We start from the raw sequence: 18032 nt of genomic DNA, 5'->3' as shown, positions 1-18032 counted from the left end.
CTTAAACATTAATAATGACTTTATCTTAGATTGATATTCTGTGAACCTTTTGATATGTTTGTTACATGTTACATTCTCGCTAAATATAATCTAAAACATTTCGTTTAGATTGTCATGTTTTTGCATTGAGCCTGATAATTAAAAAACTTACTTAATTCGATGATATCCTTCCCATAAATATAAAGCTGCCTCAATCTTGCACATATTGGGGAACAGTGAACCTGATATTCCATTGAACTCATTCGAACTTAAAATGGACATACCCGTCTGACTCTCAGATATGTAGCGAAATTTAAAAAAATACGGACCCAAAGTGTTTTTTACACAGAGATGTAATTATCAGCAGAGCCACCTGACGACAAATTACACATTTATTGAACTGGTTCAAAATACCGATGGGCTAGTCGAACTGGTTCGATGTATCTATCGAACTATGTTATCGACTAGTCCTGTTTTTCCAGCACTTTTGATTTTTTGAAAAATTAATTACACTTCCAGCAAATGAACATAAATCAATGCATTGTGTTTATGTTAATATTTGTGAAATAAAAAACCATTGGAATAGTTTGCTTCTGTAATCATGCCGACAGTGTTGGGAAATGAACGGAGCCCGCCACATTTGATTTTACTTTATCATTGAATATTTAAAAGCGAATGGAAAGGATAGAAAAGTAAAGGATGTTAATGCATAGACAAAGCCAATTTTAAAAGTATACCCTTATGTGTTTTTCAAAGAGACAATTTCGTATTTGTAGAACTTACGCAATTTAAAATGCGGTAAAATAAATGAATGCATTGTAAATGACGGCGATAATTGACAGTGAATGGCATTTTGGGCCAAACAGCATAATAACTCGTGCCCTAGGCCGCACTATCTCAATTTGATAAATGAGTGTCCCTCCTCCTCTCGTTATCATCGCAGTCATCTAGCATAGCATGTGTAACCCTTTCCCCCAAAAGCAGCCACATTCCCCCCGCTCCAGGCTCCTGCTCATGCTCCTTTCGCCACACACACTCGCACACTCACAGGACAACACAACAAAGAACAACCAAACCAAACAAACCGAAAAGAAGAACAATTTAATTAGCGATGACATGTTGCCATTTAATTTTCTTGTAAAAAGTGTAATTAAAAATGTTTGTCTCGCAGCTGGATAGTGGATGGTGGAAGGGTAGAAGCGTAGCCAAAGGTAAAGACGAAGGCACACACAGGGGGTGGAGGTGGAGAAAGAACACGATCATATATCGGTGGCTCGGTGATAAATCATGCAGCGACTACCTCCGGGTGCATATTAGGCTCTAAACGATGAGATAATCTATGGTTAGAGCGACAACAAAATGCTGCCACCGGCAATAAATTTGGAAAATACAAAACATTTGACAATTTTCCAAACAAAGGTAGCTCCCGGCCTACGGTTGTGTGATTGTGTGTGCCCCTGTGTGTGTGTGTGTGTGTGTGTGTCTATCTAAAGGGTTTTGCTGGGGTCTGTCCAGCACAGCACACATCGAGGACACAGCAGAGAGCAGTCACGTCAACACTTCCCAACTCTTTCGGTCGCCTTTTGTTTCGCCTTTCGTATCCTTTCGGCAATAAAAATTCCGTTTGCTATTTATCTTGATTGTCCCCAAGTCGCCATTGCCAGGATATATTCAGGACATGCTCCGGACACTTCAATGTTGGTCGCAGTTGGCGTAGCCGTCGCCATCGCCATCGCCATCGCCATCGCGATGCCTGGACATTTTTTGCTTAATGAAATGTACATAAAACTAAATGAAATTAAGTTTGTGGCGTGCTCGTGGAGCAGAGTCCCATGTCCGTGCCCCCCATCTCCTATGCTGTGAGCGCTCGCTAGCTGCGTGTTTATTACCGCGTCGGGCATAAAATGCAAAACGCGTTCCCAAGCCAAGTCCCGCGCTTTCCCCCATCAAGTGGCACAAAATGGCCGCCACTGCCCACCAGCCCAGCCCAGGCCAGCCCAGCCCAGCGAACCCTTTTTCCAAGAACAAACTCGTCCAAGTCCGATTCCCATTCAAAAGTCCGATTAAAGCCGCAAACAGCTGTTCTGTGGAGCAGCGCTAAGGGTGCGCTTGAGCTGTGGCGGTGTGGGAAAGCTCATAAAGTCGAAATTAAATAATTTGTCTTCTTAATTTTCAAATAAATTCTTCATCATACAAATAAAAGGAAAAGCAAACCCCAAGCAGCAAAAACAATTGTCAGGGCAGGGCAGCAGCCTTGCCTTGTCCTTGCCTGTCTCCCCCCTGCCCGCCCTGCCTGAAAAGTGAGCTCACTCAGCCAACCAGAAGCGTGGCGAAATCCCAACCAGCTTCGCATCCCTCAGTGCCATCGCATACCCATCCCCCATCCTCCAGCACCCATCACCCATCCCATCTTCCCCTCGAGAGAAGACGGAGAACACTCGAGATGTTGCCGAGCAGGAACGTTTTATTAAATTCGACCTACGCCATGCCATGAATATGCGAGAGCAGGCAGCAGGCAGAAGGCAGAAGGCAGCCCCTGGCCTCAGCCCATATCCTTGTCCTGTTGCTGCTCCTGGGCTCTGATCCTGCCGCCCTCGCGACAGTTTTCGTATTGTATTTTTTAATATGTTTGTCTGTCAGTCCGTCCGTCCTTCTATCTGTCGCCCGGCACAAATAATCGTGTACACCATTAATCCTTATTTCACGGCATTGTCCTCCCCGCCCTTATCACGAGCGAACACATCCCTCCGCAGCAGCCTCTCAGCCGCCCAGCCGCATGGCAAACACCCTCACACAAGGACAAGTGGCATGTAAGCGATTATCGCAAGGACATCAGGGCAAAGGCAAGGGCAGAGGCAGAGGAAGCGGCAGAGGCAGAGGCGAGGCGAGAGTGTAATATCAGAGGGGGGAAAAAACAATAAATGTAAAAATAAATAAAAGGGTGTCAATGACTTTTGATAATACGAATGATTGTCCAAAAATTCTCAAACAATATTCAATATTAGAATACACTGCCAGAAAAGTATTTAGTCCTTCAAATTAAAATATGAATAAAATATATGAATGTGGAGAAATGTTGTGATGTCTTCTGACTTACATTTAACATTCCACAAGCAAAAGACAGAAACAAATATTAGATATCAAATGATTTAAATAAATATATTTGCATAAATATAAAATCAAATGACCAATAACTGTACTTTTAGTATAATATATCGCTAGTCTTCCCTGTTCTTAAACACCCAAATGTACATACATACATAATATGTACGAGTATATACATATGTACATATATCGACCACTTGGAAAAGTGAATCTATCTTTGGTCTAGTAACACCCTCAGTGCTAGGGCCATCGCTCTGGAACTCGCCACTCAATCAGTTTCTCCCACTGCGAGTCCACTTTCTGGCAGTGCAGATGAAATCTCATTTTGGAAAACCAATAAAGTCCACAGACAGCTTTCAGCAATCACAAAACGATTTGGAATACACGCACAAGCACACGCACACCCACACGCACACCCATTGCCGTAGCCGACTGGCCGCCTGCTTCCCGTTGGGCGGCCATTTGCCACCCTCTCGCTCTGTGAGTGACTGACTTGTCCTTTTTTATAGTTTCAGCACGCTTTCCGCTTGGCCTAATTGCCGGCTATGCTCTGGATCCGGCATCATGTCCGTATCCGGATCATCGGCGGCGCCGAGGCAGTCTCTTCTTCCCCCTGGAATGTTGGACTTTTCGACGTATACAAATTTCGGGTGTGCGCAAAATGAAAAATGACAACACAGGCAGGAGGCAGAAGGCAGGCGGCAGAAGGCAGGCGGCAGAGGGAAGAGGGACTGAAATGGCAGCGTCGAGTGACGACCGCACGCACTTTTCCGAGCAGGGGACGGAGCAGGACTTTGACTGCTTTGTCCTCTTTGTATGCTGTGCCATGTGCCATGCCGTAGATCCCTTCATTGCATCCTTTTGATGCCGTGCGGGGTGGTGCGAAACGTTTGAATGCGAAATTAAATGATAAAAGATAGCAATGACACACGCACCAGCACACACATCCCGTCCCATGCCACACCAGGCAGCACAGGTTCCGCTCCCACCCTTCCAATTGAACCGTTTGAACGCTGAAGGTCGAGCACCTGTTTTATTAAAAAGCAAATAAACGAATTTGTTGAACGACAGAGAGAAGGGTGGGAGCACAGGGCACAGGCACCAAAGGACCACCGCAGACAGCAGGGCAGAGGACAGGCAACAGGACCCCGAGCTACTGTTAATGGCCGGATGATGATGATGAGGATGATGGTGATAATGATGAGGATGATGTTGATGTTGATGTCGGGCTGCTGACTGCAGTGGTGGTGGCTGCCCATCCTAGATGAGCTGCGAGCAAGAACACACACTCCGTTCTCGGGCTCGAGCTCGGGCTCGTGCTCTGGCTCGTGGACTGTCAAGTGGTTGGCGTAGCATAATAATTGTGCATATTTGGCTTTTTAATAAAATCTAATCGTCATGGCATCGCTGCGGGGGTGGCGAGCGCAGCAGAGCCGGAACAAAACTGGACCAGAGCTCATGGGCGGCAATGAAATTTAATTAAATTTACCCAAACAACAAAACTTCAAGCTCTGGCCCTGTGGCCCTGTGGCCCTGTGGCCTGCGCTGTGCCCCTGCCGAGAGTGTTCCGTGAGTTTCATGTACGGAAACGGAGATGGTTATGGGAAGTGGTGGTGTGTTCGATATGCGAGCTCCATTGATTGAGCACCACAAATAGATGGCTCGTTATGGATATGGTTGAAATGGCCAATTACCTCTGCCAACAAATAGAAGATATTCCACGCTGAATACGGAATGCGGAATGGGAGCGAGATATGAAGATGCAAGGGAAGAGTTGGAGCTGAGAGCTCCAAAGAGTCAGAGTCAGAGTCAGAGGTGGAGCAGGGCAGCAAAATAAACGAAACGAAATGAAACGAAATGAAATGCCAAACATGAAACTTTGCAAAATGAAATTCTGTTTTTCTTATCTTCTGTGGAAGATGAAGGGGCAGAGGCAAACCACACCGGATACTGAGGTAAACGTGATGATGCATTTAAGATTCTTCCGATTGGTCATTATTGTCTGGCATTTAATGTTGGCCTCGTCTTCGGACGGCTTTTTTGATTGATCTACTCATTGACGTTGCTGGATCCGCTTGGACTCCTGCTCCCCCACCTCCCCCCTTCCCCTCCCGTTCCACACACCAAGATACAAGAAGAACCAGGCCCAAGACGACAATGACGCTGATGATGGCACAGATGGCGGCATTCGATAAGCAAAAAGGGAAGAGAGAGAGATGAACACAAAAAACTGCAATGGCGTTGACAAAATGGATGATGGGGATCCAAGGTTGTCGTTACAAAGGCACAACTACCGCCGCCGCAGTGCCCCTCCCCCCGATGAGGGGGCCTCTGGCCTGATAGAGTTGTATAGGAAAATAGATCATCAATCTGCGGCTGAAAATGCTTCAAGATCTTCAAATTTTACGACTATTACCCATACAATTACTTTATTCCGGATCAATTCCAGTTTGGCTGCGCTCTCGATGGAGAGATCAGTGCTAAGAAATTCCATAACGCATGCCAGATATATTCGTATTTATCTTGGAGTCCACTTTAGGTCTCTAGGGAACTTTGAACAACGCCTTGAACTGGTGTGAAATATTGGAGATTTATTTCTTCAGTCTTCATCTCTCAGCTATCTATTCATTATTCCATTCCTTTTCATTTTCCATAACTTTCCCAAGATGGATATATTTATCCCCCAAGCAATTTATATTCTACGAGGATCATTACATTCCTCCATCTCTATTTTCTTTATGATTTCAACTAATTCGAGCTCTCCGTCGCTCAATAGACGAAACTGATCAGCAAAAATGCGCAACGTCAAAAGCGTTTTGCAACTTGCCGCAAAAGCAAGAAACCAACACCATCTTGCAGTTGCATGCCCCGGCGTACACAGGAGGCATGCTACGCTCTGCCCTGCCCTGCCCTGCCCCCAGCCTCCCCATCTATCCGCAGAGAAGGGGAAAAAACGTTTCTCAAGCTTGGGATTGGGTCTGGCTGGGATCGATCGTGCGTCATATGAATGTTTCGTTTAGTTGTGGCCAGGCCGGGGCTGGGCCCTCGTCCGTCGTTGTCAAGAAACAAATTTGGTTGCTACTCGTTCTCGTTCCTTTCATCGTTCGATCGTTCGATTGGGAGCGCACCAAAAGGGTCGCAAGGGTGGGCTGTGAGGCCGGGGCGGAGGCAGGGACACAACTGCTAACAACTGCATTCGAGTTGCAAGTTGAGAAGTTTTCAAGGCAGCAGCAGCAGCAGCGTCGAAACAGGAGAGGAGAAACAAAAACGACTTAAAAGCATTTTGCAGTCGAGCCGACTGCCGCAAGACTTCATCATCTTCGGCGGGGTGGAGGGAGGGAGCGAGAGGGAGAGCTGCCACGGCAGAGGAGCAGGAATCAGGAGATCGTAGCAAGAGAGAGAGAGAGAGAGAGAGAGAGTGAGAGAGGATGCCATTTAATTCTTAAGATCGGAGTGGAGTCTGCTTGCCCATTTGGCCATTTGCCGCCGCACGAGATAAGAAATTTCGCGATTCGCAGTTCTACAATTGGGAAAAACTAGAAAAGCAACAATTTGATTATCCCAGATGTGCGCTTCTACTGCTTCCCAGGAACCCCACACCACAAACAGCGAGCGGGGCAGCGGCGAATGCCTTATCAGCGCGGGTCCAGGGAGCTGCCTGCGGATCGTGTTCGATATCGAGTCTTAGAAATTTCGTCCTGTTTTGCCTGGTCCAAGAGATTGTCCATCGTGGGCTTTGTCTTTGTGCCGCCCCAACGGCCTGTAGTCTTGGGTCTTCGCTTTGGCCAGGGTCTGGATCGGGATCGGGTGCGGTTGTATGAACAGGTCCGACTCCAGGGTTCGGTGGGGGCTGGAGGCTAGCAAAAACGCACCGAATATCAAAGTCAAAGCAGAGACTGCAAAACAGAAGCACGCACGGAATGTGAAAAGTTGGTTCCCATGACTCCATCTCCTTGGGACGAGGCGCTGTTCAAAGACACCGAAATTCGTCGTCGTCGTCGTCGTCTTCGTCGTCTTCGTTGTCGTCGTTCGTGGGGTTTGTTTGTCTCTTCCGTCTGTGGCTCGTTTTGTATTGTACGAGTATTTGTTGTTCCAGCTACCGCTCCCTGCCCCATGTGCCCCATGCCCCATGTCCCACCTGCCGCACACCGCACACCTCTTCGGCTGTTTATCAGCGATTTGAAGGCATTCAACATGCTGTTTGAACTTACATAAAAACATATTGAAACATTTGGCATTGCCGGAGATAAGGAGGCCTTTGAGCATACGGAACATACGGGCCGAGCGAAGGCTGGTTGGAGGGTGGTTGGGTGGGTGTGTCAGGAGAGTTGTTGAGTAGCAATTTGATGCCACTTAAGCCACCGACAGACAGTGCGTATTCGCTGGCATGCTGTTGTTCTAATTAAAATTCATCAAAATATACATACAAAATAATGACACTGGAAAACCATCGGTGGAAAACGCTTCGTGTAGCAGCACGCTTGTTGCTGCTTTTTGTGTCAGAGGCAGGGGCAGGGGCAGGGGCAGGCCGTGCGCCTAGCATACTTCTGTGCGCATCCCGTTCATCCCGGGCACATCGCAAGAAGCCAACCATTCGCGATTACCTCAAAGTAAATACTTCGAAAACATTTTCATTACTCCAATTTGTCGTCGTCATCTTGGCTGCTTCGTGGGCGTCTGGTTCGTTGCCCGCCTGATTGTGCCTTCGCTATTCATAACTTCCACGTCCGGAGGTGGCACGCGGCGGTTGGCAAAGCATGAGGGGTAGGCGGGGGAGGATGTGACCGGGTAATGCGCCAGGATAGAAATTACCAACGTTGCCATGGATTCGATGCCCTCCGGCAGTTCATCAAACCATTTGCCGGCAGTGTCTCCTTTAGCACCTTTCTCTCTATTTTTTCTTTCGTTCATACATTTCATTTGTGTGCCACGGAAAGTTCTGCCAGGCTTTCGACGGTGCCTGGCATGTGACCTTCGGAAATATGTAGAAAACAATATTGAAGCGGGAGGAATGCCTCCAATGGGTTTATTGATGGAAAACGGATAAAGCCGTCAGTGCACTGCTGAAGCTCCAAGAGTGTCTCTTCAGGTTAACTAACAAGTAAAGCTAAAACCTTTTTTAAAAATTTAAAAAGATCATAAGGGGACATATTGCGTACGAGTGTAACCTTATGATTTTTTCGAATTTTAAGTTCTACATATTTTCTACATCTTGCATCTACCTTTAACTCTTTCAACTCGCCGCCCTCCCCCAGAACCGAACACCGAATGAGGCAGAGTGTCCGATCGAGAAGGAATGACACAAATTTAGCCACTGCAAATTAATTTCTTCATTCTGGCTATAATAATGATCCAATCTCAATTCGGTGATCTGACAGATAAAGTCCTTCCCTAGTTTTTAGCAGTTTTTAGTTTTCTTGTATCTTCAAAATTGTGGCCGTGGATGGCGCCTTTTGTGGAGGCGGAAATGGGCGGGCCAGTTGAAATACCCTGGTATCAGTGTGAGTATTCAGCAGTCTGGAGGCAAAATTGGGCGGCTTTAGCTCTTATAGTCCCTGAGAAGTAGCTGACAAACAAGTCACACGGACGAACAGACGGACAGGCGGTCAGACAGACAGACAGACACACATACATGGACTCGGCTATTGATGCTGATCCAGAATATATATACTTTATGGGGTCTCAAGCGTTTCCTTCTGTGCGTTACATATGTACATCCACTTTGGTGCACAAATACAATATTTACTCCATTTACTCTTCGAGTACCGGGTTTTACAATAACGTACAGATATACTGACAGAGTGCCGGGTATAAAAGTGAGTGTCATACATTTATTGTCCTGTCTTTATTTAATTTGTGGGTACATTCGGTTTTATATTTCACTCGCGCACTTTCACTCACTTTTTGTAAAACTCACTTATGCCGTACCCGCCCGTCACCCTTGGCAGTCATATTGACCATAACTTTCTATCGCATTCACTTAACACTGATTGAGATTATTAATTGTCGCTCTTTGAGCAGTCATGCGGGGCTCTCTATTGTATTTACTTTGATTCCACTGAACCACTTCACTGATTTTTGCTGAGCCCTCCTGGCACTCCTTGCCGTCATGAACTTAACACAATTTTTAACAATTTTCAGAACCTTTCCGCTATTATTTAATACTTCAAAGTTATTTGAATGCAATTAAACTGCAATCAAAGATAGCAAGTGAGAGCGGCTTTGCTTCTGCACTGCGTTTGTCTTTGCGAATTCTCTAGAATGCCAGAGGAAGATGGGATGAGATCATCAGCATAGAAAAGGAATCGAGAAGGGACGTGTGAGACGCTTCTTACGCGTCACAACTTTAATACCCGGCACTCAGTACTCACAGTCAAATTTTACATTTTTTCTTCATCTGTCATCTACATCAACAACACTGCTCACGCCAATACGCTCCTTTAGCTCGCCACCCTCCCCTATAGACACACACTGCAGAGTCGCGGCAGAGTCAGAGGCAGAGACGTGTCAGGGGCAGAGGCCATAAACAGCGCGAAGCAGAGTGTGAATGAGAGAATGTGAAAAAATCCAATATAAGCTGCGGGACGGGGTGGGTTTGGCCACTGAAAATTAATTTCTTCATTGTGGCTATAATAATGATCCAATCGTATCCCAATTTGGTGATCTGATAGATATGGTCATTTTAGTTTTCTGCTATCTTTAAAATTGTAGATTTGGTAGGTTTTCGCCCTTTTGCGGAGGCGGAAGGGGGCGTGGCTCATTTTTAAAATACACTTGTAACAGAGTGAGCATACAGAAGTCTGGATGCCAAATTTGGTGGCTCTAGCTCTTATAGTCTCTGAGTACTAGGCGCTCATCAGGACGGACAGACGGACAGACAGACAGACATAGACTCGGCTATTGATGCTGATCAAGAATATATATACTTTATGGGGTCGGAAACGTTTCCTTCAGTGCGTTACATACAACCGTTATTCGCACAAATACAAAATACCCTATTTACTCTTCGAGTACTGGGTATAATTAATTTGAAGTGTTTTTGTCGTCTCTTCCTACCGCTTGTGATGCTAATGCAATGGCCTGAAGTGAGGGCTTAACTTAAGATCGGGAGCACCCTCGCTGAGCGAAGTTTGTGTGTGTTTGTTGTTGTATTCTGTCAAATGTAAAGCGAAAGCTAAGAGATCACTACTGCTGAGAGGATTAAGGAGCGCCTATACTTTTACAATGTATATTTGTTATTTCTGTTGCTTTGAATCGTTGATGTTCTTGTCTTTGATCCTCTCCTACCAACCAGTCATGGCTGGCGAAAGTGAGGAGCGAAGTGATTAAAGAAAGAGCGTACCTTCGCGGAGAGGATCTAGGAGAGTCTTTGGTTTTGAAAAATTTGTGTTCTTAATGTGGCTGTTTGCTGTTAGGGAGATAGGGAGAAAGTGGATAAGAGGACTAGGCGTAGACATTGTGCATCTACAAACATACATACATACATATGTGTGTACATATGTACATATTCAAGCTGAGGCTTTTTATAACTTAATTTGTAACCTTAATAAGGTGATTATCAGGCTAAGGTGATTTGGCTGGTATCTTAACTTAACATTAATTCGCATTTAGCATAAGCCAGCTAAGAGAAGTTTTACCAGACCCCCTCTCTGCAAAGTTCGCATCGACGAGTCGGTACCAAGTCGGTAAACTAAAGTTAGCGGTCGACTTTCTCTGAAAATCAGCAATGAAAAAGGCAAACATTTTGGGGATATATGTATGTATGTACATACATACATGGTATAAGGTGAGACATCAGAAGAAACACTTCCAGGGTTAGGCGAAGCTACAGAGACAATCACATCGCAAATACTTGTAAATATAGGTATTGGGGACATTTATGTACATACATATGTATGTATGTACATCTGTATGTACATATGTATGTACATATGTAGATAGGAAGCGCACAGACAATAGGCATCCCCTTCCATTGTCTATCTAAATCTCCTCTGAATTCTGAATCTCTGTAATTATGAAGTAGAAGGTACCACACATAAATATATTGCCGTAAAGATTTTAATCTGAATTTACTTTTTGTTCTTCTAATTATCCAATCGTAGACATTTCGCATTTGAAACTTCCATGAGTTTGATTAAGCAAGAGTATACCAGATTCGGCTGCTGCTCCGCTATGGCGTTCATTATCTTGGTTCATGCCCAGGACGACTCGTGTATCCGCATCCCATGCCCCATCCGTGCTGCATATTCGACACAAATGCCGAACGCCAGGCGGCCAGGCATCAATTTCAACAGCTGCCCCAGGGCGGGCAGTCGTGTTCGCGTCCGTCCTCTGCCCCTGCGCTGGCTGGGTGCAAACGAGGCGAGTGCTGAAAAATGCAAATCAAGTTTCAAATATTTGAGCAATAATATTTGTGGAATGCCACCGAAATTACTCACGCAGTCCGAGAACCCCAAAACAGGAGCAGAGCCCAGCGCGATGGATGGATGGAGGGCACATCATACATATTTAAAATGTCGCGTGCCGTTAACTCTGAAATGCCAAAAATGAACGGTAACGGAGAAGTGGCATGGGCAGGGGCAGGGCAGCGACCATACATTCTAATTAATAGCGAAGTGGCAGGAGAAGGTCCCGTAGGAAGTGCGGCACATTTGAAAGCGGCATTAGAAGCCGTCCAACCAGATGCTGATCCAGCGATCCCGATCGGTGGTCGCGTCGCTTCGCACCGGTCAGAGCTGTCAAATGAATGCATTATGCACATGGAATGAGGAGGATACATGGCGATACCCCACCCATACCCCTCGGCGTACAGTGTTCCATTTAGACAGAGACGCACCCAGAGCCAGTCCAGTCCAGTCCATGTCTCAGTCATCCATCCATCGTTATCAGGGGCCGAAACGGCTACTGCTGTCCGTCGCTTGAGTGCGCCATCCTCCATGCCTCCAACTGCGAGGCGGCTCCTTCTGCAACTGTTGCTGTTGCGGTTGCTGTTGCTGGGGATGCTGATTTAGCAGGCCACCGGGGCGCCGCACGACTTATCGACGACACATTGACAGGACATAATCGGCACACTTGTAAACGGCTTATCTTAATTGCTACTGACCTGCGCAACATACGACCACGAGTATCCATGCCCGTCGACCATCAGAGACTTGGGCTCTTGGTCTTGGAGTCAGGTTCTTAGGTATTTTAAATGCGTTTTCTCGTGTGCCCTGCCAAGAACCTTCCCTCTCTGCCATGTGTGTCATAATATTTTGCATATTTGCTCGAATTCGAATTCGACTTTGTCTTCGGCTTAGGCATCGGCTTCGGCTGCGGAGCGTTTCCCGTGTTCCCTTGTCTTTTCTGGTTTCTGTTCCGTGGTCATTGCTAATTAAAGATTATTCGCTGCGCGTGTCCCCAATGCATTCCCCGGATGGCTAACCAGTTGGGTGGGATTGTGATCAGGTTAGGATAGGATATTGGCCGGGCTGTAAATGGCCATACCATATCGTTGAGTTGAGTTGAGTTGAGGTGGATTGCCTGCCAGTTGCCTCTGTCTCTGCCTCTGCCTCTGCCTCTGCGCTGTTCTCAGTTCAGCATTGGTTTGCTTTTGTTTTATTCCGCAGAAGTGTAAATTGCGGCTCAATGTGCGAAATTATCATTACCATATCGGGTTGTCAAGAATTTTAACGGCCATTTGTGTGAGTGTAAGCCGGAGCAAAGTCATGTAAGTGCTTCTCTTCAGGATTTACGCGGAATTGCATGGCAGCAGCAGCAGCAGCAGCTACTGGGCACTAGCTCTGACTCTGACTCTGACTCGGACTCGGACTCTGGCTCTTCCTGATGGATGGAGTTGCCACAGCAGTACACACACACACACACTCGCGGTGGGTTACCCTCTAACTGACACACACAGGTGGACACCCAATATGGCTATTGAGTTATTCACTTTGACATGCCGGCAGCGACAGTGGCATTCCATTCCATTGTGAGTGGAGTGAAGTGGAGAGTGGATGATGGAGCCGAGCCGAGAGCCCCGACTGAATTCGCTCCTGTGGATCGAGCGGGCCGAATCACGCGGGGTACTGGTGGACTACGATGGGAGCCAGTGGCTAAAACTGCAGCTGGAATGCGTATTAGCAATAACAGTGCGCATATTTCATACACGTACACCCCCCAGCCCGCCGCACGTGTGTGTGTTTGTCACTTTTTGTCATTTTTTGGGTGTGTGGTAGATGGAAGAATTATGACAGCATTGCATAGTTGGGGAAAGTATTTTGTATGCGGCAATTAAGAGAAAGAGAGAGAAAAAGAGCAGAGTGTGCGCTGCCTATGCCTCCCACCTGGCGGTTGCATGCTCAGCCACCATTACCGCCCACCCGCGACCCTCAGCCCTCCCATCCAGCCTACCCAAAATTTAATTACGCCCCTTTCACAAGAGTAAACTCCACAGCGAACGGGCTGGGCTGTTCACGCACATTTTTGGCCAATTTTGTTCGTGTTAAGGTCAGGCGCTGGCGCTCTCCTCCTGCAGCATTCGGAGTCGAGTCCTTTCGGCCGGGTCCAACCCTTGGAAAGATGTCTGCCACTGCCGCCACAGCACACAGCCACTGCTCACACTCACGAACACACACACACACACAGCAACACACTTGGTGTACGATGTACGCACACAGCGGCATCAAACCGGTTTCAGACACAGACACACAACGGGGTTCAACCTCTTTGCCTTTTGGGGCGGAGACTTGAGCGAGGCACTGTGTTGTTGCTTTTTACTTGCTCTTATCTGATGGCAATAAGGCTCTGCGCCTCTCTTTCGCTCTGTCCTCTCCACCCCCCTCCCCCCACCCCTCACCTAGCCAATATGCTGCACGAAATGAATTGTGTTTGCGATGCGAATATACATATATATCACGCCAGCAGTTGAAGTACACTACAGTCGTCTCGCTCCAACGCAGGCCCACTGCAAGGCTGTGGATGGTTGGTTGTGCGGACAGCGGCAACGGGAGCGGGAGCGGGATTGCGAATGCTAGTGGGAGTAGGAGGGATGGACAACCGTAAAGTTTGCTTCATTCGCAGCAAAAGTTTTGCCAAAATGTTGCAATTGTGTGTTCGAGGGGGTTTTATTCAGGGGGTACGGCACAAGGAGTGGGGTGGATCGAGTGGAGTTTTTGTGTGGGGGGATTGGCGGCCATTACCGTCACTCTCTCCCACTCGCCCGCTGCGTATCACGGCATTGCAATCGATTCAACGAAGTGCACTGCATTTGCGGCACTTGCACTTGGATGCATTTTAAAGCCCCAAGAGCCGAAGAGCCATATCAAACATACCATACATACGGACACACATATCCTCGCACAATATTGTATTTTTGCAGCAACTTTCAGCAATTTCAACAATTTTTATACGCCTTTGCCCTGCATTGCATCCAGCATTTGCCGTTATGAACTGCATATGTACATATGTATGTATGTACGAATGTATGTGTGTGTGTTTGTGTATGCGTGCATTTTTGTGCATGCAGAATCATGTCTGTGCGTGTTTCATTATTAACCAAATATTTTATATCCATCTCTCTGTTGTGTCTGTCTCTGTGTCTCTGTGTATTCTCTCTCTGTCTGTGCTTTTTTATTCATTTTTTTGCACCGCAATTCCGTGTGGGCGGTGCACTGAGGGAATCCCTTTTAATTAACTCAATTTCGTGGCATTTTCTCCTCTCTGCTTCTTCTTTTTTAACACATATTTCATATCCTTTTTACCCCCTGTAAACACCGCGCCTCGGCTCGGATCCGGCAATAAGTTGCATTCTTTCGGTACATTTGCAATAATTTCACACAATATGATAATGGAAGAATGCCGAGAGAGAGAGAGAGAGAGAGAGAGAGAGTGAGAGTCAATACACATTTCATTTATCAATGAAAAATCTGGCAATGCATTGTGCCTGCAACTGTGCAGGTTTTGGAGTATAATTAAATCAAGTATTATTAAATATTCGTACAAAAAAACTCTTCCAAAATCCGAGTACATTTATTTATTTTTTAATAAAATCTAAATATTGGAAAATATACAGAAATGCGTGTATGTACATACATATGAATGTACATTTACCCAACAAATACACACTAAATCGATGTTTCGTATCATTACTTACTGATACATCTTTGATGGACATCAAAAACTCTTTTGAAAAATGTAAAAATTAATCGTACAATCCCAACTTTAAACTATTTAGGTACAATATTCTACGCAAATAATCTCATCAAAATAATATCCCATGCATTGTAGACAGAATTGTTCGTACAAAAGGCAATCCCACATAAGCGAACCGTGTAACTAATCAAATGTAAATACATATTTTACAGAACTTTATAATCCCGTCCCACTAACTAATTGAATTTTTCAACGCTCTTAACCAAGTCCTCGGCTCATTTACTAACCCAAAACTTAAGCAACTCCCCAACAGAAGTTGCCCTGCGCAAATTAGATCTGATTGCGCGGCATATTCCTAATACAGTTTATACTCGGTTATCCCCTGCCCGCTTTAAGGTTCGCCCTACTGGCAGGGGGGGAACCAATGGAGTAGACAGGCCTAACCCGGACCCAGCATCCAGTCTCCAGCATCCTTTGCCAGGTCAAACTAATAAACTTTCCTGGTGCTTTTTTCCTGGTCTCTCGTTTATTCCGCAGAAACCTCATCCAGGGTCGGCTTTGTCTTCGTCTTGCGTCTCATCTAATTGCTGTTTAAAGGCCGGAACCGGAGCCAAAGGCAGTGGCAGACTCCCGTAGGCAGAGTCTTGGCTGCCCCCGGGTAGCCGGGGGGAGAAGCAAGTGCAAATGCAGCTACAAACTTGAAGCTGAACATTTTTGTGAATTATTTTCCCATTATGAGCAGATTAAGTTTATTGTGCGGCCATTGGGAGTGGCGGAACGGGAGAGTCTTGGCAACTCAGAGCCCTGGGACTGCCACTGTCAGTGGGGGGGGTGATAAAATCAACCCGACATCTTGGCTTTGGCACTGGAAAATGTACTCCCACAGGCACACGCACACACAAATAGAAAGAGAGAGAGAGAGAGAGAGAGACAGACAGACAGACAGACTGACAGCAAGGGCTTTTGAAAAGGAATCATGGAAAAAGTCTGTTCCGTGGTCCTTGGGGCTGGCGCCATTGTTGAAGGGAAAGCAAAAATGAAAAGCACACAAAGGGGGAAAGGAACCGTAAGCGAGGAAAAGTATTTTAACGCGGTCTGAATTTCAAAAGTTTGCCAAGGTATAGCTCTGCTCCTGGATCTTAGGTATGGAATGGGAACTGGAGCTGGAGCTGGATCTGGGAAGATGACTGAGAAATTCTCGCTTTGAGGCGCTTTCTTTGTATGCAAAATGTTGTTTCATAATTTTCCATTTTATTACGTTTAACGTGTAAATTATAAAATGCTTCAGAGAGAGGTGAATGGGAAAGCAGTGTGGGAGCGAGGTGGGGAGGGGTAAACAGATATTTTACACACATTAATTAGAATATCAATGAAGCATTTGGCGTTGCCTTTGTCACCGATACAGGAAATGTCACCTTGCCACACAACTGGCAGCCAGGAGTCAGGCTCCAGGACACATACGCAGACGCAGATGATGATGATGATGAGGCTGCCAGCCACAGACAAATAAATCACACATAAACGCCACTCGAAATGTGGCCCCGGCATGACCGGACCAACCTACCAGCAGAGCAGCACCCGAACAGCAGCGACTCACATCCCGATCCAAACCAAAAACAAACCGGAGAGGAAAGTGGAGAGAAAGGAAACCGACCAGATGCACATGCAACCGCAGGCAGCACAAAATGAACCCAAAATGAAGGCAGGGGATTCGGATTGGGATTGGGGATTGGGGATTCAGATTGCGATTGCGGTGCAGGAAAATGATGTATGGATTTTTTAACGCTGCTGATTGTCTGCGCAATCGCAGGAGCCACCAAACCACATGGAGCCATCGAACGAACAGAGAACTGCCGTAATCAAAGCCGCATGTGGGGATAAATGGACGGATGGACGGAAGGCGGGATGGAGGGATGGAGGGAGACCAGAGCGCATCCAACATATGCTTGAAATGTGTTAATTCAACGTTAATTATAAAAATTGATTTCTGCTACTCGTATCTGCAGTGTTTTGCTCCCATGCGGACTAACCAGCACCGATCCCCAACCATCCTCCATCCAGCATTCAATTAACAGCCAATAGAGTTTGATCAAATTTACGATATGCATTCGAGTTTCAAGCGTACGTGACGCAACGGCCTCTTCTATCCATCCATCCATCCATCCATCCATCCATCCATCCATCGATTCATTCTCCGTCGTAGGTGCCGTCGCCGTTCCCCAAAGACTATGGGAAAATGTATTTATTTATATTTTGCGGCCAGGCCAATGGCACGAACATTCGATGGCCATAAAGTGTCGTCGAAGTCAAGTCAAAGTTCCCGTTCCCCCAGCAGCAGAATCCACACAAGAGTCTCACCCCGGCCACTCCGGCTAATTCTCCAAAAATATCCACGTGCCACACTCCGTCTTGCGTTCGTCTTTTATTATTGTTTTTCCATCTTATTTATTATCCAACTTCGGTTCTTCGCGCTTTGTTAACATAATTTAACCGAATACCAAATTGGAAAATCTGTTTTCCCCACATTCTTGTTTATCTGGGGTAAAATTAATTTCCATTTAATGTGGCAAACAGTTTCGTTGACACTCGCTCGAAATGGCCAGTGGGAGCTGAAGGGAACTTGAGGTTTCACATCCATATATTAACGGGAGAACTGGTAAGGTCAGGCCCTAGATGGGTCACAGAGGAGTCATCCAATTAGACGCTGATCAATTCAGTTGTCTAATCCATAGCAGTGTCTTTTGGAATCGGATGGTGGAAGGATAAATCCATAGAAAGTAACATTTGGATAGCTTTTTTCGAATAAATAGCATTCC

At 46.2% G+C, this 18032-nt stretch overlaps 1 protein-coding gene across 1 annotated transcript; it reads right to left on the bottom strand.

Moving 5' to 3' along the window:
- Positions 1-11172: 11172 nt before the first annotated feature.
- LOC117892565 lies at positions 11173-12105 on the bottom strand. Its single transcript, XM_034798887.1, has 3 exons — positions 11877-12105; positions 11523-11819; positions 11173-11452 (listed from the first exon to the last, which is right to left on the bottom strand). The coding sequence occupies exons 1-3, from the start codon at positions 12020-12022 to the stop codon at positions 11173-11175; spliced, it is 723 nt and encodes a 240-aa protein (XP_034654778.1). The 5' UTR covers positions 12023-12105.
- Positions 12106-18032: the final 5927 nt, after the last annotated feature.

The sequence above is a fragment of the Drosophila subobscura genome, chromosome E (assembly GCF_008121235.1).
Source record: "Drosophila subobscura isolate 14011-0131.10 chromosome E, UCBerk_Dsub_1.0, whole genome shotgun sequence".
In the NCBI taxonomy this organism is placed as follows: domain Eukaryota; kingdom Metazoa; phylum Arthropoda; class Insecta; order Diptera; family Drosophilidae; genus Drosophila; species Drosophila subobscura.
This window is presented reverse-complemented; position numbering and strand designations above follow the sequence as displayed.

Bases quoted from the DNA above. Each gene is read 5' to 3' on its own strand.
- LOC117892565 (XM_034798887.1), bottom strand. From the start codon at position 12,022: ATGGAGGATGGCGCACTCAAGCGACGGACAGCAGTAGCCGTTTCGGCC. The intron at 11,820-11,876 runs GTGGGGTATCGC...TTCATTTGACAG, and splicing joins CTGTACGCCGAGGGGTATGG to CTCTGACCGGTGCGAAGCGA. The intron at 11,453-11,522 runs GTGAGTAATTTC...TGCATTTTTCAG, and splicing joins TTTTGGGGTTCTCGGACTGC to CACTCGCCTCGTTTGCACCC.